The following is a 26,864-nucleotide window of genomic DNA, read 5'->3' on the forward strand; positions in this document are numbered from 1 at the left end:
GTAAGTTAAACTGCTGTGACCTATACTTTTTACTTATATTTTCTATGATTTTCTTTTAAATTTAAGAAAACATTGATAATTTGAACACACATTCTTAATTCATAACTTATTTCAACCATACAAAAGTAATTTAAAAAAGGATGTTTATTAACCAGCATATATTTCACTGGATTTCAAAACAATCTTCAGAGCAAAACATTATAGTTCACATACAATAATGTAAAAGTGAAACAGTTCAAATTATAATGGATAAAAAGATCTAAAGTCCTACTTTAGTGCCCTCTAATATTGAATAAGAGAAGTATTCCCATTGAGCAGGAGTTGATCTTAAAATGACAGTTTCTAAAATTTTTGACATATTAATGCAACCATACTTGTTAAGGTTAGAAGATGGCCATTACTGAGACTAAAATAGTTTTTCTGACCTCTGTTGACTTCTATATAGCATGTTGGTTTTCTTCTGTCTAATCCTGTGAGAAGGGATATCCAAATCATGGTCTGCCAGTCCTGTCATAGTAATAACAATGAATATATATTTCTTATGTTCTCCAAGGTGGATGTTAACAGCTCTTCCTGTCTCATAGTAGAATAAGTCACAAGGAACTTCATGTACTCCAGGATATGCTAGAGTTTATCCTTAGGAGAGCAGATCAAAGTTGCTAATTTGATATGATTTGAAAGGGGTGAAGGTTATATTTTATTAATACTCTGACTGTCTTTTCAGATATACCACAAATATATGGAATAAGAATAGTGGTGTTTTTTTCTTATGTGTTAGTGGGAGGGCCATGTAGTAATTTATCTATTTTGTGCAAGCTGTAGCCATTGGCCAAGAAAGTATGTCAAAGAGAGTTGAGTTACGTGGAAAGAGGAGCATCATTAGAATTCCATAGTCCAATGGCAGGCTGGATGGTGATGTGATTGTTTGTGCAAACAACTTCCTGTGTTGGCTTTCCGTAAATGGAAAAAGACAAACAATCCAAAAGGTGAGTGAATAATGTGTCAAGAAAAGGCAAACAGTTATTTGATTATTTTTCTACTGGGAAGTGAATTTTGGGGTGTTGACTGTTAAGGCTAAGATAAGTTACAAAAGAATCCAAAGTACCTTGCTTATGGGGGCCAAATGGCAATACATCACCAATGAAACATTACTATACTAAGAGTTTGAAAGTGGCTATGGCAAGTACTTTGCTCTCAAATTATTCCACGTAAAAATTTGCTAAGTGGGGGAGAAGAGGAACCCGCTGCAGTAATCTGTTTATAGATATTTCCTTGCCAAGTAACCTGCATGCATAATAAATTGAATAATTCAAAGAGATCAGGAGGAGTTAGACTATTAAAACTGTAACCTTTAACCAATAGAGCCCACAATCTTTGTTCCAGTGGAATCTCTCTTTCAACAGAACTCAACCATATACAGTACTTACAGAATTAAAAAAAATAACCAATCTTCCTTTCCGTAAATGGAAAAAGACAAACAATCCAAAAGGTGAGTGAATAATGTGTCAAGAAAAGGCAAACAGTTATTTGATTATTTTTCTACTGGGAAGTGAATTTTGGGGTGTTGACTGTTAAGGCTAAGATAAGGATTTCAGAAATGCCATCACCATCCCCTACATCTAAGATACACCACAAAAAAATAGCCAGATCTTCAAAAAAGTACAGTCTCCATGCAGTCTTTAAGCCTCATGGGGAAACTTACCCTTATCTGTTCTACCAAAGATCAGATCAATCCTCTCTCAGTGACTGGAATATAAAAAGTACCCTGTTCCTGCTAGTTGGCATACTTCAGACAGACAGATAGATAGATAGATCAATCACCATCCATTTTGATTAACACAAAACTTACATCTGCAATCACCACTATGGTCAATCTGATCTTGTGGACCATATATTAGATACTACTGGATCTTCTGGAAGAAAACCACCACTGTTCTCCTTCACAGTAAATTTAAACAAATACAGGCACAAAAAAAATTTGGAGAATATTAATTGTCAGAGGTCCCAATTTATATCATAGGCAGCTTACAAATGCCCATAGAGGGCACACCCAGATAGGATTTTAGATCATAGCCATGTGTTTCATTGAGTATTGTGTTGTCTTTGTTACAATTGTGTGTGTGTGTGTGTGTGTGTGTGTGTGTGTGTGTGTGTGTGTGTGTGTGTGTGTGTGTGTGTGTGTTACAATAGTTGTACTCCCTGAAGATGTCTCAGTGACTGAGATGAAATATTGGAAACATTAAAATTAGAGTTTAATCCTTTCCTAGTGCTGTCAATAAGAGAAGTATTTTCCTTATTAAATCTCCAACATTCAACATGATGTCCTCTCAGCACCTAAGCCTTAACACGTGCAGACTTTGTTAAATCAAGAGTATCTGTTAGTGGTACATTAGTAAATAAGTAAGTGACATCAAAACTAACCATTACGTCTGAATTTTTAAGAATGCCATTTTTAACAAGTGATTTGAAATGAATTTTTTTTGTTTGTTTTTAAATAAAAGTAGAGTTACTAGTGGAGAAGGGGGGGGGGGGGAAACAAGTGACAGCTAACTGTTGAGCAAGTTTATAAGTTGGACTGGAAGTATGTGAATATTAGATTTATGGATTTTAAGTATCCTATAAACATGGGATGGTTTAACATAAACAGGTTTTATAGGGCTAGTAAGCATTCTTTTTTAAAATAAACCAGTTAGTAATAAAATAAAGTAATAATAAAAATATAAGCAGTTAATAAACATCTCTTATATATTAGTTTTATTTGGTGTTGTAATACAATTAAAATATTAAAAGTAATGTCCAACACCTAAACTTGTCAACTAGACACATTTTCAATGCAATCAATTTGTTAAACTCGCAATTATTGTATTCTATATATTGCAGCTGAACATTATTGTTTATGGAATTGGATAGTTTCCATTCTTATTTCCAGAAAAATTTGGTTGTTTCTTTCATAAAATAAAAATACTTATATATATATATATATATATATATATATATATATATATATATATATATATATATATAATTTATGGAAGAAGATTCAAAATCCTGTAATATAAAATTTCTCCTATATATCAGTCTCAAATAAAGTCTCTGGATACATCACCAGATTTAAAAATGCAGATTTTGCATAAAGCTTCACATTCCTCATTTCACCTTTTTACCTTAGATGATTTCTAAAAACTGAAGTATTTTCCTTCTTTGGGTTAAAGAACAGAAGGAATAGATGTGGGATCATGGAAAATTTTTAGAAAAAAATTTGCTTATCAATTGTTTTGAAACAGGTTTAGGATAATTTACTGTTCTTCCAGGGCACCTTTAACCAAAGTTCTTTATAAATGTACACATGCATAACTAGAGTTTATAGAATGACATGTAAACTGTTTCTTATCAGAGTAATTTATTGCATCACTCATAATACCTATCACAGTTGTAAACAGGATAGATTTGTTACAGATTTGTAACAATTTGTATTCATGCCTGTTCTTTGCCTTAGATGTGCTAGTCATATGTAAATGGTTTATATCCGATTACTGCAGGCTGTTGAAATATAGCTATGTATACCTCTCAGAAATTTAAACATACCAACCAATTATAGAAGTTCTCTTAATTGTTGTTTACTTATATATTATTATTATTATGTGACACTTCCAGGGAGTCCAAAGACTCGTCAAGGGAAGGTACCTACAATACAACTCTCCATCTCCGCCACTCATCCACAACTACAGTGAACCTTATCATCTACACCAACAAATTTGCTAACCTTTTCCTCTCCCATTCTGTTTAAGATTAAAACTGCCCATTCACTCTCTTAATTTTTCCCAGAACTTTAATATCTATGGTCTCTGGTATTTGATCAAGTATTTTATTTCAAAACCAGTGCACAAGCCCATAAGTTAAAATTGATTTGAATGCAGTCTTATATACAGCTAGTTTTGGGTTTTGACTAATTTCTCTTTTATTCCACATAAATTTATTCATTTGACTTCTATCACAACAGCTTTGCTAAGTTTGTCTATTTCCATATCTGGTTTGTAATCATCACTAAAACTTGTGCCTAAATAGTTAAAATTTACTTCTTGATATTTTCAATGTTCTGCCTGTTTTCATTGTCTTTGTATTGCCGATTTTCATACCAATTTTATTACAGTAGTTAATCAGTTTATTTAGTGAATCTATTTATATAATATTTATTTAGGGAATGTAGACATGATTTATTTATTTAAATAAATAAAGTATGCCTGCATAAAGTGAAGAGTCGAGATTAACGTGTTAAGTTATCTATCTTAACTTAACGTGTTAAGTTATGCTATCTTCCTTCGTAATGTGATGATCCATATAGATGATGAATAACTGTGAAGATAACGTGCATCCTTGTTTCGTGCTTGACTTAGTATCAAATCATCATCCTGTACATCTCCTTTAATTCTAACTACTGGCTTACAATTCAAATAAAAAAAATATGTATTGCTTGACACAATGTCCCATTTACACTATATAACTGCAATATTTTGAAGATGTTTCTCTTGGCATTTTGTCATATGACTTTTCCATAATTAAAGACATACATGATGATAATAGCTGTATCATAAAAATATTAGGAAAAATAAGTAAAGAGATACAAATTAGTACCAACAATATTCAATATAATAATGGATGAAATAATACAAAAAGTTAATAAAATACATAACACAGGAGTGAAAATAAATAATAGAATAATAAAAACTATATGTTATGCAGATGATCTGCCATTAATTGCAGAAAATGAAACTCAGCTACAATTGTTACTACATACATTTAATAAAGCAGCAAAATTACATAACATGAAGATATCAAAAACTAAAACAAAATGTATGAGAATAATATCACAAGAATCATTAAGATGCAAATTAAAATTGGAAGGTACTATTATTGAATAAATAACAATTTACAACTAGTTAGGTATACAACTGAATTGGGAAGGAAGGCTACATCTAGAAGTCAGGGAACAAGTTGCAAAAGCTGCAAGAATATCAGAATCTTAGAAACAAAAACCAGAATTTATAAAGCAGTAATCAAGCCTATTATGACACACGAGGTGGTATCAAAAAGTTGAGACTAGTTTTGTAACACACCAACAGATGGCAGTACAAGGCTGCACACACAGTCACAGGGAACACTGACCTTCATAAGTCAGTGTACCAAAAGACATTGTCCTGTATACATCGGGAGCTGTAAAACTGGTGCTATTCCGACCACGTGCATTACCACGTCTGCGATTTCATCATGGACAGCAAGTTAGAACAAAGAGTGAATGTGAAATTCTGCATGACTATAGACAAATCTGCTACAGAGACATTTGAGATGATTCGGCAAGTTTACGGAGATGCTGCAATGAGTCGTTCGAGGTGTTTTGAGTAGCATGCACGCTTCAAGAGCGGAAGAACATCACTGGAAGAAGACGAGAGATCAGGAAGACCCTCAACAAGCTCAACCCCCGAAAATATCAAAACCATTCAGCAACTTGTGCGTGAGGATCGTTGGAGAACACTGCACAACATTGCTGCTACTGTTGGTATGTCATACGGAACAGTCCAGACAATCCTCATGTGTGATTTGAACATGTGCTGTGTTGCTGTCAAGTTCATCCCCAGGAGCAGAAGGAACACCACATTGAAGTCTGCCAAGAACTCCGTCAGTGTACCGTGGATGAGCCATCCTTCATGTCGAGGATCACTACAGGTGACAAAACTTGGGTGTACGGGTACGACCCTGAAACGAAGCAACAGTCTTCACAGTGGAAGAGCCCATCATCTCCATGACTGAAAAAGGCAAGGCAGGTCCACAGCTCAACCAAATGCATGCTCATCGTCTTTTTTCAACATTTGTGGCATTGTGCATCGAGAATTCATCCCCAGGGGCCAGACAGCAGATAGCGAGTTCTACTTCCAGGTTTTAAGGCATCTGAGGGAGGACATTTGGCGAAAGCGACCAGATCTGTGGCACGCAAAAAACTGGATGCTCCATGATGACAGTGCACCCTGTCACCGAGCTCTCCTCACACTAGTTTCTTGTCAGAAACAACATGATCTCACTTCCACAACCACCCTACTCGCCAGATTTGGTTCCTGTGAACTTTGCCCTCTTCCCGAAGATGAAGACCAAGCTCAAAGGTCGTGATTTTGACACCATTGCGGAGATCCAGCACGAATCATAGAAGGTGCTTGACACGCTTTGAAAAGAAGACTTCCAGGACACATTCCAGAAATGGCAGGAACACTGGGAGCACTGTATTGCTATGCAAGGGGACTATTTTGAAGGTGATAAGTGTAAACGCAGATAAATAAAGTAATTTCTCGTAAACAGAGCATCTCAAAACTTTTTGATACCACCTCGTATAATGCAGAAACAAGACTAGACATTAGAAAAACAAGACAATGTTAAACACAGGTGAAATGAATATATTAAGAGAAATAGTAAATAAAGCTAGACGATAAAATAAAAAATACAGATATAAGAAAACAATATGAAATAAGCAATAAACAACTGGGTATCAACCCGAAGAATAAAATGGATCAAACATGTGGAGAGAAGTGAAGACAGAATAATAAAACAAAACAAATCTATAGTTAGAAACCAAAGAATAAGAGAAGAACAGGAAGACCTTAAAGAAGAAATCTTGGTCGCAACAGATATTACATCTAATGCATGAAGAAGAAGCCTTTTCCAGATCTAAAAAACTTAAATACAGATCCTTGTAAATATAATGATTTCTCAATTATTTGTCTTAAAGTGAAAATCCAATCTTGACAACTATTTGGGATGAACCCAGCTTGTTCTTCTCCAAGTTTCCCTTCCAGAATTTTTCTTAGCCTCTTCTCAAGAATGCTTATGTACATTTTACCTGAACACTCAGTAAGGAAATTCCTCTGTAATTTCCACACTCAGTTTTATTTCCTTTTTATAGATGGGTGCTATGAGAGCTCTGCCCCAAACATCTGAAATTCAACCCTGTGACCAGAGCTTCTTAACAATGCAGGTAGCCACTGAAAACATATCTCCATATTTGAGCATTTCTAGTTGATGTATTCTAGCTGTCTTTGCACATTTCAGGTTTTTTTAAAGGCTTTTTTTTTTCTATTTCTATTATTGATGTGCTCCTGATTGCATATTTCTTGAATATTTTCTAGCAAAATTAGTTGAACAGTGTTTTCTTCATTATCTGCCAATAAATCTTCAAGGTATATTTTTTTGTTTTCAAACTCTTCTTTTTTCCTTCTTCTCTGAATGATATTTGTATATTTGAGTCTAGAGATCATCTATGATGAAAGCTACACAACTTCTTTTTCAAACTTTTTTAAGCATTTCTTTTCAGTAAGATATTCAATTTTACCCAATTCCAAACTAAATGGTGATCACTTCATATTTCAGTTCCTCTGTATATATCTCTGAGTCCTAGACTATTGGGAAAACATCACTACTAATAATAGTCAATGAGACTTTTATTTCTTGCACCTCTCTATGTGAATTTGTTCACATCTTTATGTTAAAACATAGTTTTAGTAATAACTAGTCCATGTCCCGAACAGATATCCAGAATATACTTATCATTATTATTAGCTTTTCTCTAAAGTGTCCCAAAACATTTCAAAGTGTGTATCTTCAACAAGGACCAATTTTTCTTTTTCTTTGTGTCAACTGCCTTCTCTAATACCATGAATAATTACTCCACTTATTCCTTGGTAGAACCTTCTGCAAGACCATAGGTACAAATAAGTCTTATTTTCCAATTCCCCACTCTGATATCTGCCACATCACTCTACTTGATAGTGCCTGCCATTAACGAGGATTATCTTCATATTTAACATTGAATACTATAGCCATTTCTTCTTTTCACTAATTATTACTGCCTGAATATAACATCGTGTATTTTGATTGCCTTTATTTTCTTGAATAATCTCCAGCTGAAAGCTGCTTGATTATTTTTAAATTTTTCATATATAATTTTGTTTTATGCACAATATTCTTTATCCTGCTTTAAACTAAATACAATCACTTTCTATTTCAAATTTCCTGTATACTCTTGTGTCCAGAACCAGAATGAAGATATATCACTATTAAAAATAATGTAGATTTTTCTTATTTCTTGTGTCATCTTTCTACAAATTTACATACATTTTTTTGTTGGAATATGGTCTTGGTAATGATTGCACCATGTCCAGAGCAGCAATCAAAGGCTATTACCATTACAGTAATTTACTGTTTATCTGACATTCAAAACAACGACTCTTGCATGTTAAGTATCTTCTGGTATAACACCATGCAGTTGTTCAATTATCTAACTCTTCAATTATTAGAATGGCAAATTTGTCTTCCTGATGTGGTCAGATAAATGGTCGATTGCTGTATTATGTATTGTCCTCTTCTTCAAACATTTACAAAGCATTTCAATATGGCATTCATTTCCTACTCTGTTGTTTAGATCTCCAACATCAAGAATCAACTCTTCACTTTTCTTTGTCAACTGCTCTCTCCAATGACAAAAAAATTTGTTCCTCCCATCCCAAGTTTAGTTCTAATTTTTCCTTTTACACCTGTGAGATCACGAGCACAATAAGCCATTTCCCAATTTCTTATTTGAAAATTTGCCTACATCAACTCTACTTTGCATTCAAGAAGTTTATCTTATGTTTCGTATTCACTACAGCAGCTACTCATTCCGTTCCCTGATCATTATTGCCAGTATAACATATATCAACTTATTATAGCTGCATCCCACCTGTTTTAGTCTTTTTACTTTCAGTAATACCAATATGACACATCTGTGCAAAATGAAAACCATTGGGTTTATTTAACCTGATGACATTATAAGTGGCTTGCCATTTCATGATGTTTCGTTTGTATTGAGTCAATACAGAATACAATTTGCTTTGCCAAGTCCTATATTGCTAACACATTCTCATCTGTTCAGTATCCAATCAAATATCTAATGGAGTGCATAATGAGAAGATGAGAATTAGACTGACTCAGAAGCCTGGTCAGTTCTCTGCATTCCTTAAGGAAGGATATGTGGAACTCCTCTGTTATCTATTATCTGTTGATATTCTCTGTTATCTGCTGATACTAGTCCTACTAAGTAAATGAAAATCTTTCAAAAACAAACCCCTTTGTTCACAAAGTTAACTTTCTAAATGTGTTGCATGGATAATTATATCTAATCAGCTGATACAATTACTTCTAATATTTATCTGCACTGTTTACCTTAAACAAATACTATTTTCCTCAAAATTCTGAAGTAATAACCACAAGGGTAACTAATGCAAGAAGCTTCATTAAAACCACAAATGCTCAACTAGTTTTATGTATAATTCATCAAGAGCATGCTTATTTTATATAAGAATAATCGGAGACAAACTGTGTAACCCTGATATGTTTTATATCTTCAGATATTTACACAAAATAAGCATGATCTTAAAGCATACTTATCATCACATGAATATGATGATAAGTACACTTCATGTGGTTATTTATACTGGAATTTTGAAGAATGCCTTTACAACCAAAAGAAATCCAAAACTTTCAATTACCATTTCACACACAAATTTATGTTGTCTTAATTTTTTATATTTAAATATATTAAATTGATTGAAAATTTATATTAATATTAAATGAAATGTTTACCTCATCTTTCCAGCACAATTTTCGGACCACAGTACTATGCCCACTGTCTAAGTAGGTCCATAAATTTAGACTTTCTGCAGTGACATCCCACATGTGGCATGAACCACTGGAAATATACAAAATTATTATTTACAAGAAAGTATGAAGTGAATCTATAATTGATCTTTTATAGTAAAAAATAAACATGCTTTGCTCATGAAGCTGTACTACCAAAACAACTGTCATGCTGTTGCTGAACTCCACAAATTTCATTGCCTGAATAAATGATGAGGTTCACTAACTCCATGTGCTCTGCAATGAATGATTAGTCATTTTGAAGAAATGGGAATCATTGGGACTTAGACCTGGCAGAGGCCGCAAACCAATCAGTTCACAATAAGTGAAATAAGTTGCTACTGCCATTGTGAAGCAGGCCATGAATAACAGCGTTGGTTCCTGCAGTGCACATGCTGCATGCTGCAGACATGGATGTGCCTTACACAACCGTCTGGAAAATTCTACAGAAAGGATTCTGCATTTCTACACATTCAAAATAACCCTGACACAAGAGCTATGCCTGCAGGACTTTAAAAGTCGACTGACATTCACTTTAACATTCCTTGCTTGAGTTGGACACTGCGTGGCCACGGATGATTTTGTGGGGAGAGGCTCACTTTCACTTGAACAGAGCTGTGAATACCCACAAATGCTGCATATTGGCTATGCAAAACTTGCATCAACAAATTCCTTTGCATTCACCCAAAGTCGTCCATAAAACAACTGTCATCTTCTGGATAAAAAGTCAGCATTGCAGGATGGGCTCAATCGAGAACAATGTTCAGATATTCCTTGGAGGAACCTGACCTTCCAGTAATATCAGGGGACCCATTCTGTACCAACAGAACCTTGCCGTGTTTATAAGAAAAGCTGGGTTCACTGCTTTGTGGGATTTCTGCCAAACTCTCGGCCTACCATCGGTACAAAACAAGGTGTATGCAGTGACTCGTCAGATCATGCGACTTTTTTCCAGTCCTCCAGTGTCCAGTCACAGTGTTCCTGACACCACCACAGACAAACTTTCCAGGTCTTCGCAGAAATCAGTGGTTTCCGTATAGGAATGCGAGTACCAATACCAATCCTCTTCAATTCCCTGCACATAGTTCAGTGAGATATGAGTTGGGAACAGACTTCATTAAATGCTTCAGTGAACTGCTGCACACAGGAAGTTTGTCCACACTAACCTTCTCAGATAATGGCAATCTCGTAACTGAAAGAGTGCTCTAGGGCCAGTTACACACCTCTTAGTCAAGCAATGTGGATTATTTTTACATTGATTAAATGCCCAGAATATTGCACCTTTTGAGAAACCAGTCAACTTTGCTGTTTTCACCAGCCAGATGGCATCCACAACAAGTACTTTATCGAACTCTGAAAGATCCTTTGTTTTCCCCATTGTGATTAATACTATTCACAGTTACTGACCAGCAGCATTCATAAATAATTGCCCAAAACATGTAGTGATACATGTGACCAAGTATTTTGCATATATACTGCATAAGTGATGTTTATGCACATCTGCATTATGGTTTCTAAATTCAGTGGCTGGTATAAGTACATCAAATCAATTTCTCATCTTCTTCCCCCCTTCATTCAGCCTACCTCTGTTCTCGGGAAGAGCTTTCCCTATACTGTCACCCCCCCCCCCCCCCCCAACGAATACAAAAACCCTGCTTTTCAAGAAATTAAACTTGTTAGTAAACTCCTTTTTCCTTAACCACTTGTCCACACATAGCACAGTGATCTCTCATGTGTGGGATTATTAAAAAAAAGATTGAATTGGAGATGGAAATGAACATCACTGAGGTTGGAATTAAGACAGTGCATATTTATATAGTAGATCTGGAAAGTTTATTCCTACCCAATGACTTTAACAAATTGTATTCTCAGCATGACCCATCCTCACTCCGCATATATCATTATCCAGATTCCCTCCTCCATATACTTAGCAGAATTCAGGCAGCAAGATTATTTGCTAGCTGACTTGGAAAATTCCTAAGGCATCATAAGTTCAGTCTAGTATATTATTTATTGGTTGATCTACAAAATATTCTAAAGATGTCTCCTTAAAAGGAAGAAACATTGTGCCTTCCTATGAAGTCTGATGTCTGAGAATATCACTCGTATTGCATGCTAGAAGAAATTGGGAAAATGTCTTAAAACTCAGCTTTAAGTTGCTTCAGATTTTGAATAGGCAGAGTGATAGTCTTATGCTGGGCAATGAAACTCAAGAGAATTAGAAAAAATCACTTTTTTCTTTTTCTTTTTTTAATTAACAAGAAAATATATATGAAAAGAAGTAATTAATCATTATAATAATTTCCTTATTTGTTTTGTAATAGCATGTTTTTGGCATACATATTGTACATAAATTTTCTTTTGCCTGTCATTGAAGAGATTCAATTTGGGAAATAAAAGCCATTAGAAGATTTATTTGTATTTACTTATAATAAAACTAAATGAATTTTTTTATTAATTTATTTAAATAAATATTTTTATATAAATAAATGAACAAGTGAAAATAAATGTACATAAAAATAAATTTTATTATATTTCATCAAGTCAGGAAGGAATTACAAATATTCTGAATTATTATACAAATAAAAACAATCAAATTATGCAAGGAAAATAAAGAGAAAACAATCATAATTTTAACTGTACTAATGAAAACAAAATTATAATGACGGAAAAAAAAGCATTCATCCAGTAATCCATTCTCTTGAAACTATTGAAGAGAGGAAAGAGGGCAAATAATCCCATTACATCAAACATGTAATGGGATTATATGTTTGATATAATGGGATTGGTCTATCTACTACTTCTAAGATAGAAGTAGTATATAGACCAATTAGTATCTCCAGAGTGGAAATTAAGGGCAAAGTTCAAAAATGGTGGGCAGAAATATGGTAATCTATGGAAACATGGCTTACTTCACAAAGCTATGACTGTGAAGCCAGTACTTTATATTTCTCCTCTTAGTGACCCAGACCATAACTTCATCCAAGTCTCTTTTTCTAAAGAATTCCTTTGACCAATCCACTTGAATTCATACCGTTGGCAGTAAATGGGGAACCTTACATACCGCACAAAGTACATTTTGTAGATCAAATCGTTCAAATAAATTGTAAAGCATTTTTTTAAATTTCTTCTTAACAAAACAAAGCTGATACATTACCTTTTAGAGCCAGTTACAAGATAAATACAATCATCTTTTTGAAAGATATCCGCTAAATAGTCAACAGTTAAATTATCCTGAAAAACATCATAATACCAGAAATTTACTAATAATTGAGATATTACATAATACTAAATGCTATATTATTAATAACATTAAAACAAAATCAAGGCTAAGTAAAGAATCACTTTTATGAATTAGATTTTAAAATAATAACACCAAGTTAAATTATCAAATATGATAAGCCTATGTATTAACCCAATAACCCATGTAGTCAATCTAAAAATGATTTCAACATAATGGAATGACAAGTGGAGCTCATAATTTAAATAATAATGATGATATGAAGCAGTTGTGATGGTCATTTCTGTCAAATGAAACCCTCCTGCCAATTTGCTAAGGGAGGTGACCCTATCACATGTCTAATTTAACAATGTATGAAAAGAGCCTAATAAAATCTTTTCCATCACAGACATGCATAATTATCAGCTGCACAATCAGCAAGTGTCAGTATCATAGCAGGAAAATACACCTGTCATACCCTATCCAGAGTATTTAATTCAGCTTCAACTAAAAAAAATTCTATAAAGTGTTCCTTGCATCCTTGATGACAGGAGGATACAAACTTGATGTGTCAAAATCTCTTTCATAAAAATGACTCATGGTAAACCATTCAAGTACACAGTGATAGGCATATCAGACTCATCAAATGGCCTATTATGGGAAAGTGACTTGGATTATTATAAACCTAATTAATGCTATGTCTGCCAAATGAGTTCCTTGTTTAGTTTGCAGAAGTATGAGACCAAAGTTTTCTGGAGGAAAAACCTTACTATTTCCATATTAGACCATATCATTTTATTTTGGAAAAACTGGTTATTTAATTGAGATTTAATCTGGTTAACAATGGAAACGGAGACAACCTGTCAATATTTCCTATTTTGACATCAGACTTTAAACTATTTGAAGATAAAATCAGGAATTTTTCTATTCAGATCTGCAATCAGTACAATGTGAAGGGTGTGTGTTCAGGGAGGATAAAGAGAGAGAGAGAGAGAGAAAAAAATGAGAGAAGGAGTATTATTGATAATAGCCAATGAACTGCTACCAAAGAGAGAGCAGAAGTTCAATTGCAGGTCAGTTGAAAATAGCACATTTTAGGCTATCTGGTACACTTGGATGCTTCTATAGACCAGGATATGGAAAGGATGATGAGGACAGTATGCACTGGCAAATAAGTTCAATGAGTAGAGGATGGGTAATTATTATGGGGATTTCAACTATGGGAACATAGACTAGGAGGAGGAGATGACACATGGGAGGAAGGAACTAGAATTTATGCAGTTACTAAGAAATAATTACTTGAAGTGGCATGTGATGGAATATACTAGTGATTTGAGAGTGCTAGATCTAGTAAATGCATCAGAGAATTTGTCTATAACCAATATGATCATGTTGGCACCAACTGGTAAGAGTGATGATGAGATATTGACCTAGGCAATGGCTAAATGTGTGGAATTTTCAGTTTAGAGAGTACATGAGCAGTTACAAAGCTGGTAAATATGGCAAGTTTAGGAGATTACTTGTATCTGTGCCATGGCATGTGAAACTGCACAGACTGGATGTTGATAGTGCATGGGGAAGTGATAAAGGAGTGATTGAGGGAAGTAATCGCAGACTGCATACCTAGAGTGGAGAATAAATCAAGTGGGAGTTAAATGGATGAATATTATCATTAAGCTGGAGATTTAAAAAAAACCAAAAGGGAAAACTTATGGAGGAACTCAAGGAGAAAGGTGACACAGGCACATGAGCAGTACAAAGCACAGGCCAGAAGGGTAATAACCAATGTGGTAAGAAATTCAAAAGTAGAGTATGAAAGGAAATTAGTAGTGCAGGCCAAAGATAATTCCAAACAGTTCTTTCGATATGTTGCAAGTAAAAGGAAGAATGTTCATGAGAGAATGATTTTAAAGAATTCTCACTGTGGGGAAGGTAACTGAATCAGTCAAAATAGCAGAATTACTAAGTGAATACTTTGCAAGAGTATATTCTCCAGGTGGAGATATTGCAGTAAAGAAAGAGGCAAAAACTTGTGTAAATGAAAAAAAAAAAAAAGGAACTGAGGTAAATGAAATGGAGGTGCATAGCATATTAAAGAGCCTTGATGTGAATACAGCTATGGGATTAGATGGTATGCCAGCTTGAGTTTTATGTGAAGGTGCTAGGGAATTGTCAGTGAATTTGACTGCATTGTTTTATCTAAGTCTTGGCTCTAAGTTAGTCCCAAGGGAAGTGGAAAGAGGGGCAAAATAGTTCCATTGCATAAAGGAGGGCTCCAAGACTGATTTTGTAATTTCAAAATTATTTATATTTTTCAACATAAATCTCCCTTAAAGACTAATACATTTATTCCAGTGATGCTCCAGCACCATTATCCTATCCCTGTAGTGGTTCTCAGTAAGATTTGCAAAATACCCCTCTACAGCTGCAATCACCTCTTGATTCGAAGAAAACTGCTAACCAGTGAGGAAGAGTTTTTAGTTCTGGGAAGAGATAGAAGTGCGAGGGAGCCAAATCTGGGGAATAGGGTGGATGTTCCAACAATTCATAGTGCAGATCCCTTCATTTTTCCATTGCCAAAACACCTTTGTGGACAGGCGCATTGTCCTGATGAAAGATTATTTTTTACTTCTGTAAACGGTATTTTCTCACGAATTTTTTTGTCCAGTCTGGTTAAAAGATTGAAATAATATTCCTCGGTTATTGTTTTACACTTTTCAAGATAATTAACAAACAAAATGCCATTAGCATCCCAAAACACCAATTCCATGATCTTTTCTGACGGAACGACTTTGTCCATTTTGGCACTGAACAACCAGCTTCTGTCCACTGTTTGACTGCTGTTTGGATTCTGGTGTGTAATGGTGAATCCAAGCCTCATCCATAATAATAAATCAATGCACAAAATCAGTTTTATTCTTGTTAAAATGCTCCAAGCACTGTTCAGAGATTTTCATGCGAGTGCGTTTTTGATCTGCTGTGAGCAAGCATGGCAACCATCTTGTACAAAGCTTTTTCAATTGCAATTCTTCATACAAAACATATCCTACACATTCTTTTAAAATGCCTATAGTCTCAGCAATTTCAAGCACGTTGACTCGCTGGTCATCCAATATCATGCACTTGATCGATGATTTCTGGTATTGTTACACTTTTTGGACATCCTTGACGTGGATCATCTTAAAGGCTGGTATGGCCAGGTTTAAACTCGGCAGCCCATTTCTTAACTGTTGAAAACAAAGGAGAAGAGTGCCCATAAACTTTTATGAACTTTGAATGAATTTCTTTTGGAGTTAAACCTTCTTTTACAAAGAATTTTATAACCGCATGATACTCAATTTTGTCCATTTCAAGGGATAAGCACCTTTGCTTCAGACAGCTGTATAAAACAAACTACTTGATAGAATGACTTGTAATTTCACATCGATGCTTATGACAGATGTATCAACTTAAAAAAAAAATCTTGCCGATAGTGTTGTCATCTATGGTCAAGGCCGACAACTTTCCAGACCACTCTCATAGCAAATTACTGATCAATCAGCATATCAGCAGCTGTTGTCAAGGTACTGGAGAAGTTCGTCAAGAGCAAAATACAGGAATGGATGGATGAAAATGGGGTAATATATGGGGAATAACATGGTTTTGTGAAGGGTAGGTCATACTTCAGTAACTTGCTCACATTTTATAATACAGTGACAGCTGAGGTGGATAAAGCTAATGGGTATATAGTGATAATGGTGGACTTTGCAGAAGCCTTTGACAGGATACCATATGGAATTCTAATCAATAAACTGCAGCAAATGGGGACAGACACAAAGTTAGTGAAGTGGATAAGAGTGTAGTTGACACAGAGATATCGAGAGAGCAATTTATTCAAGAGTCAGATCCAGAAGAAGGCCTGTGACTAGTGGTGTGCCATAGGGCTCTGTTCTTAGGCTGCTACTATTTAATTTGTATATTAAGGATACAGGAAAGAATCTGAGAGGAACTGATCAGTTGTTTGCTATAGTGCAAAACTGGGTAGAACAACAGTTAGTACAGATTATGTTAAAATTTTGCAGGATGATTTGGATAGGCTGGGCAAATGAGAATGGATGTCAGTTTAATGTGGCAAAGTGTAAGGTTATGCATTTTGGGGTGAAAAGATTACCAGCTATATATATCACACTGATGGAATGTACTCCAGGAAATTGATGAAGCCAGAGATTTTGGAGTGTTAGTGCATATGGAGTTAAAGTTAAGAGGGCACAGAGCAAAAGTGGCTTAAGCAACTAATCAGATTACTTGGTTACTGAAGAATACTTTGACAAGCAGAGATAAGCAGGTTATTATTCCTCTTTATCGAGCCTTGATACAATCCCATTTTGACTACTGCATGCAAATCTGGTCAAGATCCAGAGGTGAGTGACCAAGATGCAGCAGGTCTACGGAATGAACCTCACAAGAATAGGCTGAAGATTTGTGGGTTACAAAAATTGGTTGACAGGTGGAAAAGAGGTGATATGATTGAGACATACAAATTACTGAAGGGTTTTTACAAGATTAATTCAAAGACAATTTTTCAGTCTGGAAATGGGAGAAGTGGGGGCCATCCTTGGAAACTGAGCAAGAGTGTAGTTAGCAAGGGTGTTAGAACTAGATTTTTTGCTTAGAGAGCAGTGAATGAGTAGAACAGGTTGCCAGAGTCTGTTGTGGGTGCCATGACTGTGAATGAGTTCAAAGCAAAGTATGACAGATACTGCACAAATGTTGGATAGTGTTTAGCATGATGTTTAGGGCCTTCCTTGATGAGTCCACAGAGTAGTCCATATTAATAATAATAATGCTCCCTTACATGATTAATTTTTGACTATTGGCGATTGGAGGCAATAGAGGTGAGTCCACTGCAAGACCATATAATTAGTAGGAAACTGTTCCTTTCCAAGTAAAGAATGAAGATTTTAGGCAATGTTGGAAAGGAAATTTTTATTACCAAATATATGGTCTTGCAATGGGCTCACATATCTCCACCATACATATGATTTTAAGGTTGAGATATGTGGATGATATCTTTATCATCTGGAAACAAACCCACAAAGACCTAGATGATTTTCTACATTGTCTGAATAATTACCATCAAAATTCATAAATTTTCATAAAAAAATAAAATTCATATTAGAAATAGCAAAGAAAAAAAAACATTACCATTTCTAGATATCTTTATTTAAAAAAAAAAAAAAAAAAAAAATCTCTGGAGGGTTATCATTAGAAATTTATTAAAAAAACCAGGAAGATAGTTAGAGCAAGAGTGTTAGAAATAGACGTTTTGCTTGGAGAGTGTTGAATGAGTGGAACAAGGTGACAGAGTCTGTTGTGGATGCCATGACTGTGAATGAGTTCAAAGAAAAGTATGAAAGATACTACACAAATGTTGGATAGTGCTTGGCATGATGTTTAGGGCCTCCTTTGATGCATCTAAGGATTTCATGAATATTGTCTTATATTTCTCTCCTATTCCTTTTAAGCAAATTCGGTGCATATTTTAGGTGGTAATCTTGTGCTTGGCAATGAATTTCATTGCCAAGCACAAGATTACTACTTCACTTATGGAAGGCCCTAAGTGGCTTGAGAAAGTTCCATGTTCAATCTGTAGTGTAGGGTTTCTGGACTACATAAAAAATAAGTAAAAAATACAAATACACGCATATATGTATGTATGTGAAATAAATGAAAAAAGTGTAGCATGCATTTCATTTATCTTTGTTTTTAACAACTGTAACAACAGTCATGTGAAGTAAGTTGATTATCAATATGTAAATTTTGCAGTCCACTTTGGACAACTGCTAGAGAAGAAAATGATTATTCACCATTTGCAAAAAATTACACAGGTACCTTTAAAGATTAGACTTATTCACCATCTGATTATGTCTGATGAGTCTCACTTTCATCTCAATGGTTTCATACACAACCAGAACTGCAGGATTTGGGGTTCAGAGAATGCAAGAGCAGCATGAATCAAATCCCGACAAGTGCAGAGTCTGATGTGGTATAACATCACAGGAATCATTGAACCTTAGTTCTTTCAAGATAATGATGATGATGATAATGCAGTGATGTCACTGGGGAGCAATGTACACCTTGTGGTCGAGGACAGACCTGAGATGTGGTTTCACATCTCAGGTCTGTCCAAGATGGAGCCAAGCCACTCCTACACCACTATAGCCACAATGGAACTTCTATGGCACACTTTTGGCAAGTGAATAATTAGCTTGCCAAAATCACATAAAAAAAATTATGAGATTTTCAATCATGAAAAGTCACAAATCTATAACATGTTAGTACTTTGGATGAAATATCATCATCATCAAATTCCTGCCATGTACCATCAAGGGGTGTACAAAATAAGATAGTACTACATGGAAAAAATTAGATCATCACTAACTTCCTATCTACATATAAGTCTGTTACTTGTCAAGACTCCAACATTATCAGATCTTATATTTCAATCGTCTAAGGCGCTTTGTACCATATCAATCCACCTATATCTTGGTCTTCCTCTGGGACGTTTTGCTGCCAACCTGGCAGAGAACACTTGTTTTGCTAATCTTTCTTCGCCCATTCTGTTTAAGTGACCATACCACCTGAGATTAGCTCTGCTAATGCATTCCTGGATGTTGACAATGTCAAGTTCTTTCCTAATATCCTCGTTTTTAATATGATACTGCCATTGATGCCATCTGTTCACGCCTATAATCTTTCTCAGGACTCTCATATCTGCAGTCTCTAGTCTTTGGTCAAGTGTTTTACTTCTGACCCAGCTCTAAGATCCATAAGTTAAAACTGGTTTGAACACTGTCTTGTATACAGCTAATTTAGTGTTCCGACTAATTTCACTCTTATTCCGTAAGAATTTATTCAGTTGACTTCCTACCATACCAACTTTCTGATTCTGTTGTCTATTTCTACATTTAATTTACCATCTTCAGTAAAAATTGTGCCTAAGTAGCTGAAATGTTTCACTTGTTCCACAGGTTCTCCATTCACAACCCAGTTGATATTTTCAATGATTCTGCCTATTTTCATTGTCTTTGTCTTTTTATTGCTGACCATCATACCATGGCTGAATCAATCAAGGTTTTTTCTTCAAGGCTTGCCACTGAATCTCCACTGTTCATATTTTCTTCAATAATCTTTGTGTATTTTAGGCTACAGTTCACATCTGAGAGCTGCTCAACTTTTATTCACTTTAAAACTTTCTTACATGTTATTCTTTTCAATAAGAAATTCAATTTTATCCTGCTCAAGACTAAATAGTGATCACTTCCAATTTCAAATCCTCTGTACACTCTGGTGTCCTGCACCAGGGAGAAAACATCATTATCAACAATAACATAGTCAATGATACTTTTCTTATTCCTTGCCTCTTCTCTCCATGTGAATTTGTGCACATTTTTATGTTGGAACATGGTGTGAGTAATAACCAGTCCATATCCTGAGCAGAAATCCAACAGATATTTACATTATTATTAGCTTTGCTCTTTTCTCCGAATTTTCCCAATATATTTTTGTATGTATGACAATCATTTCCTACTCTGCTATTTAGATCCCCAACAAGGACCAACTTTTCCTTTTTCATTGTGTCAGCTGCTTTCTCTAAATCCTCAAAAAATTCCTCCACTTCTACCTTAGTAAATAGAACCTTCTGTGGGACCATAGACACAAATAAGCCTCATCATGAAGGTTATTTTCTTGATCATAAATTAGTAAATAATAATATTTTTTGGTTTACCGATCAAGTGTTGATCAATTTTATTAACTGAACCAACTAGTTTCGCCACACTTATCTGTTGGCATCTTCAGGGCTTATATAGAGGTTTAAACAATCTCACAATTATGCGTAACTGCAAACTGACGAGAATAACTGTAAAAAACTGACTAGAATAATTAGAAATAAAATAGTATCAAGGCCTAATACTCCCAGAGATATGGAAAACCCTACTCAGAACCTTAAAAACAGAAGAAATAAACTTTAATACAAACTACAGAAAGTTCCTCAGCAACAACTATCTGATCTTGTACACACGATACGTGTTTCACTCACGTTCGATACTATTTTATTTGTAATTATTCTAGTCAGTTTGCAGTTACGCATAATTGTGAGATTGTTTAAACCTCTATGTAAGCCCTGAAGATGCCAACAGATAAGTGTGGCGAAACTAGTTGGTTCAGTTAATAAAATTGATCAACACTTGATCGGTAAACCAAAAAATATTATTATTTACTAATTGATGATCAAGAAAATAACCTTCATGATGAATAGAGTCAATGGTGATATGAAAATCAAGGTACGCCATTTTGAAATCCTAAAATGTAAAAAGGGAAGGTTACTAAACCATCTCACTTTTTTAAAACGTTGCCGAGATAACTGTATAATTCCTAAGTTTTTACATCTTAAACCTCGTTTCAATACTAGACAAGCTAAAAATATTTATTTGAAGACATCGATGTTACTCATTCGTGAAAGGTTACATCACACAAGATTTGTGCTTAGTCAAATTGACTCACAATGTTATGAACTGTTCATGGATCTCTCCAGCTCTTTAGATGAGGAAATTTGGCAAGTCTTAGATAAAATGATTAATACCAGTTTCACCAAAGCTTTTAACAAAAGCAGACAGAACCAGATTAAAAAATTTAACCACCTTTATACCACTCACAATGAGTCTAAACCTCCTCTACCAGACAACCAAGTTATTATTAATTTCTCAAACCACATCTTAAAGAAACCTGAAATCGATATTCTCAAAAAAGGTTTCAACTATGCAATAGCTCCTCAACAGATTCCTAAGGTAGATTTCATCTGTAGTCTAGAAAAAGGAATCTCATTATTACCGCCTCACACAGCAAATGATCTAAGACTAAAAAGTTGTATAGTACTTTCCTCTGCATATTCCACAAAACAAAACTTCTCCTCATTAGATAGAACTATTCGTAATTTAAAAAACAACAAAGACATTATAATACTTAAAGCAGATAAAGGAAACAGTACTGTAATAATGAACTCAAAGGACTATGAGGACAAAGTCAACCATCTACTATCTGACTTGTCTGTATACTGTCTTTTAACAAAAGCTCCAACATTAAAAAACCACAATGATACCAATGAATTACTATGCAATTTATCCAACTGGCCAACAGACTTGATTAAAAAACTAAAATCAATGCATCCTTTAACTCCGAGACTCTATGGTGTGCCAAAAGTGCACAAAGATGGTATTCCTTTACGCCCAATTGTTGATGCAATCAACTCTCCCACCTACTTATTGTCAAAACATCTCTCGAAACTCTTACAGCAACACATCCACAACTCAGAGAGTTACATTAAAAACTCCGGACATTTTGTGGAAAAGTTAAAAAAACATCAAGATATCGGATAATGATCTTCTAGCCAGCTTAGATGTCACCTCTCTCTTTGCATCCTATAGTAGAGGTCATTGACATCTTAAGTACCTTGTTCCCATAAGATATAACCTCATTGTTTACTCACTGCCTAAACTCCAATTACTTTTCTTGGAAAAATAAGATCTATCAACAATTAACAGGCTTGGCAATGGGGAGCCCACTCTCACCTTCATGTGCTGACCTCTTTATGGAAGACTTAGAAAACAAAATCTTATCGCAAATTTTTCCTAAACCTAAAATTTGGTTTAGATATGTGGACGATATCTTCATCGTATGGAACAATAACAAAGATGACATATATGATTTTCTCAAAAAGTTCAATGCCTTTCATCATTCTATTAAATTCACTCTGGAACTTGAAAGAGAAAAACAACTACCGTTTTTAGACATCTTAATCAAAAAACAAATTGATGGCAGTATAAATCTATCGGTGTACAGAAAACCGACCAATACAGGTCGCTACCTACATTTCAACTCCTCCCACCACATCTCACATAAACTCAGCATTGTACACATGTTAAAGAAAAGAGCGATTCGCATCACAACGGACAACAAGATCCTTCAAGATGAGTTAAAATTTATTTCCAACAATTTGTACTTGAATGGATATCCAAGAAGACTAGTCAATAAAATCCTTTTCTCTGAACCACCACAAAGAGAACAAGAAGATATTCAATATATAAAAACGATTGCAATTCCGTTTGTAAGTGGCATCTCCAACAAGCTCGCCAATCTCGTCAAACAACATAAAATAAGAGTAACATTCAAACCAATAGAATCTATTAGTAAACTACTAAGATCTCCAAAAGACAACCATCCTTTCTACAAATATGCTGGAGTTTATAATATTCCATGCTCATGTGGCTCTAGTTACATTGGACAGACTTCGAGAAGCCTCGAAATCAGGAAAAAGGAGCATATTGGCTATGTCAAAAATAACAGACAGGACATTTCTGGCCTCGTCTCATTTCTCTACAACTAACCATGTCATCGAGTGGGACAAAAGCTGTTCCCCTTACATAGAGGAAGATTACCATTCAAGAATTTTCAAACAGGCAGCCACAGTCGCCCGTTCTACTGTCAACCTTAACAGAAATCAAGGCCTAATACTCCCAGAGATATGGAAAACCCTAATCAGAACCTTAAAAACGGTAAACTATTATTAAAGTTCATTTCTTCCGAAATGAACTTTAATACAAACTACAAAAAGTTCCTCAGCAACAGCTATCTGATCTTGTACACGCGATACGTGTTTCACTCACATTCGATACTATTTTATTTGTAATTATTCTAGTCAGTTTGCAGTTACGCATAATTGTGAGATTGTTTAAACCTCTATGTACGCCCTGAAGATGCCAACAGATAAGTGTGGCGAAACTAGTTGGTTCAGTTAATAAAATTGATCAACACTTGATCGGTAAACCAAAAAATATTATTATTTACAAATAAGCCTCATTGTCCAGTTCCCCATTCTGATATTTGCCCACATCACTCTACTTGAGACTGGCTGCCATTCAAGATTAGCCTCGTATTTAGTGTTGAATACAATGGCTACTACTTCTTTTCCTTGATTATCATTGCCTGAATATAACATTTTGTATTTATTGCTCGGAAAGCTCTCACCAATTTTTGTCTTTTTTGTTTCAGTCACCCCTATTATGTCAATATGTTACTTATCTAATTCCTCAGTAAGCTCCATTTCTTTGCTATTCAGGCTTCTTATGTTGATGGTACTGATCTTTAACTCTGGTGATGTTGAGTTGGGGTGTTTTTTCAGATTTGTTCCAGTAGCTGACTTTTCGCTGTTCATCCTGGTGAATACAATGGAGGCCTTGTTTAACCGGGCAACGCCCCAGCCAGCATGAAATTTTGTCATGTTGTACCATCATTTTGTATTTTGTTTTAAGCTAAATTTAATAATTTGGTCGGTTAAATCCCAAATTGCCAGCCCATCCTCGTTCGTCCAGTATCCAGGTAGATACCCTACAGGGTGCACCACGAGAAGTTGAGGATTGGACATTAGGTCAGAAGCCCTGGTCGGTTCTCCGCAAGGGGATGTGCTTTACATTAGAGGAAAAATACTATGAAAAGTGATCAGAGCTTTATTCACCTTTACCACGAGTTGCCTCGACTGGCACTGCCTTAGGGATCAGTTGCATTAGACTTGCAGGAGCAAACTTGACTTTCTTGTCTGTTTACTTACTTGGGAAATAAGATTAAAAGCCAAGTTCATATAAAATTACTTGGTATCTTGAATACATACATACACATATATATATATGTATCGTGTACTATGATAGGAAGATGAAAATGGCTTGATATAAAATTAGGGATAAGACAAAAAAAGGATGCACATTATTTCCACTCTTATGCATCATCTGTATGGATTACATTATGAAAGAAAGTGACATTAGCCTTGATATTAGAATTGGACATGTCAAACTTAGTTCTTTGCTTTATGCAGATGAAGTACTCCAAAACATCTAGTTCAGTTCTTCAGGATTTTCAAAGTTGAATAATAGCTCTAACAAATTTGGCATGAAAATTAGCAGTATAAAGACCAAAAGTATGAAAATAGGCAGGGACATAGAAAACTTCAGCTGCATTCTGAATGGAGATCCTATAGAACAAGTAAAACATTTCAGCTATTTAGGCACAGTTTTTAGTGAAGATGGCAAATTAAATCTGGAAACAGACAAAAGAATAAGCAAAGCTGGTATTGTGGATAGCTGAATAGATTTATATGGTATAAGAGAGAATCTAGCAAAAATACCAAACTAACAGTATACAAGACAGTGTTCAAACCAGCTTTAAGATATGAATCTGAGAGTTGGGATAGAAATAAAGCACTTGTTCAAAGACTAGAGACCACAAATCGGTCTGAGAAAAATGGGGGAGAGGGGTGAATTGAGGGCATCAATGGCAGAATCATATTAAAAATGACGCTATTAAAAGCAACTTGACATTGTGTAAGGAGAGCTAATGTAAGGTGGTATGGTCAGGTTAGCAAATAGGTGTTTCATGCCAAGATGGCAGGAAAGAGACCCAGAGAAAGACCAAGTTCTAGGTGAATTGATTTAATCAGAAGTGCTTTAGAAGCATGAAATGTAAGATATGATGATATTGGAGTGCTGACAAATAACAAACTAATTTGTAGGAAAATTGTGGATAGGAGATTAATAATAATGTAAACTTAATCATGTAGTGCTTTTGCCATAGCCTGAACTCAACTCGAGGGTACATATCAGGAAGCTGATGATGTAATGTACCATCATAAAACTGATGTCAAATTTCATTTAGTACTCAAAACACTAGTTAATAAAACAACCTTGCCCTAAAAGAGAACATGAAGTAAGTTGTAGAATACCCAAACTAGGTGAGTTATGTTGCAATTCTTATTTTCATTTATTCAAAATTAACTTTTCCTTCTGAAATCACGAACTTATACATTCACAAAGTAAAAATTCAATAACCTAATCAGTCTTATGATAAATATTTGTCTACAATTAAGTACAAGAAGCTAACTTACCAAAAGAGAGCTTCCAAAATCTTCCCTAGCAAACATGTTGGATCTGTTGCCCTAAAATATAAAACATTTCTTAAATTAAAATCAGCAATTTTAATTAATCAGTATACTAATATTTAAATTTTCACATAATTTCAGTAAAACATCACTAAAATGACTTAGTGCAAACAAAGTTGAGTGCACTGTACAGGTGCAGTTGGCTTTGTTAATAAGAAGCCATTCATTTTTACTACTCTTAAGTATTTTTTTAATATTTAGTATTTAAGAGTATTTTTATTATTGCAAATTAATCTGAGTGTTTCATTTGGTTGTGTGTGTGCACACGCACATACACACATATATGCACATAGATGATTATCATATAGTTATTATTATTATATTATAGTTTATTATGTGAACTGATAAATGTATGAGAGCTATAAAAAACGCTAGAGTGAGTTCCATATTTGGATTTGAAAAAAATTTTGTTTGATGTGTAGTGTGTAGAACGTATACACTCAGGAATGTGAACAGTTTAGGAGAAATAGGAAACAATGGTGATAAAATATGCCAGAAGTATGTAACAATTAGGTAGACTGAGCAGCATACTACTAAGCAAGAATGGAGGTATTAGAATACAAGATGGTGAGAGTGATGTGAAAGAAGCAAGAGTGTAAAAAGGGAAATATGAAACAAACAAACAAAAAAAAGTTCAGCACAATACATAATCCTCATTATTCTCCCAACATTCTAGAACTTTCCTTAACCAGCTCCCCCTCCAAATACATTGCTGATATCAGCATTACTCTCAGCAAGTCTGATAATAACCTTGTCCACGTCTCCTTTTCTATATATCATCCTTCTCCCAATCATTCTCACCCTTGTATCCCGTCCTTTATAGGATGGTGCACTCAAAACCTCTCAAGAAATGCTTGATGTTGTCCAGAAGAAAGTTATTCAGTTAATTGTGACCTTCTCTTAAAT

General features: G+C 34.8%; 1 protein-coding gene across 4 annotated transcripts in view; it reads right to left on the reverse strand.

The window, feature by feature from the left end:
• Positions 1-26,864, reverse strand: part of LOC150110284 (WD repeat-containing protein 89) — a 201,711-nt gene that overhangs the window by 41,828 nt on the left and 133,019 nt on the right. For all 4 annotated transcript variants that reach the window (XM_090392484.1, XM_090392493.1, XM_090392511.1 and 1 more), the window contains exons 10-12: positions 25,905-25,955; positions 12,872-12,948; positions 9,661-9,766 (exon numbers count right to left, since the gene is read on the reverse strand). In XM_090392484.1, coding sequence (XP_090248610.1) covers positions 9,661-9,766; positions 12,872-12,948; positions 25,905-25,955 — 234 coding nt within the window. The remainder of the gene's footprint in view (positions 1-9,660; positions 9,767-12,871; positions 12,949-25,904; positions 25,956-26,864) is intronic.

Source organism: Typopeltis vanoorti, chromosome 1 (assembly GCF_054136105.1).
Source record: "Typopeltis vanoorti isolate ZY-2024b chromosome 1, IOZ_Tvanoo_1.0, whole genome shotgun sequence".
Taxonomy (NCBI): Eukaryota; Metazoa; Arthropoda; class Arachnida; order Uropygi; family Thelyphonidae; genus Typopeltis; species Typopeltis vanoorti.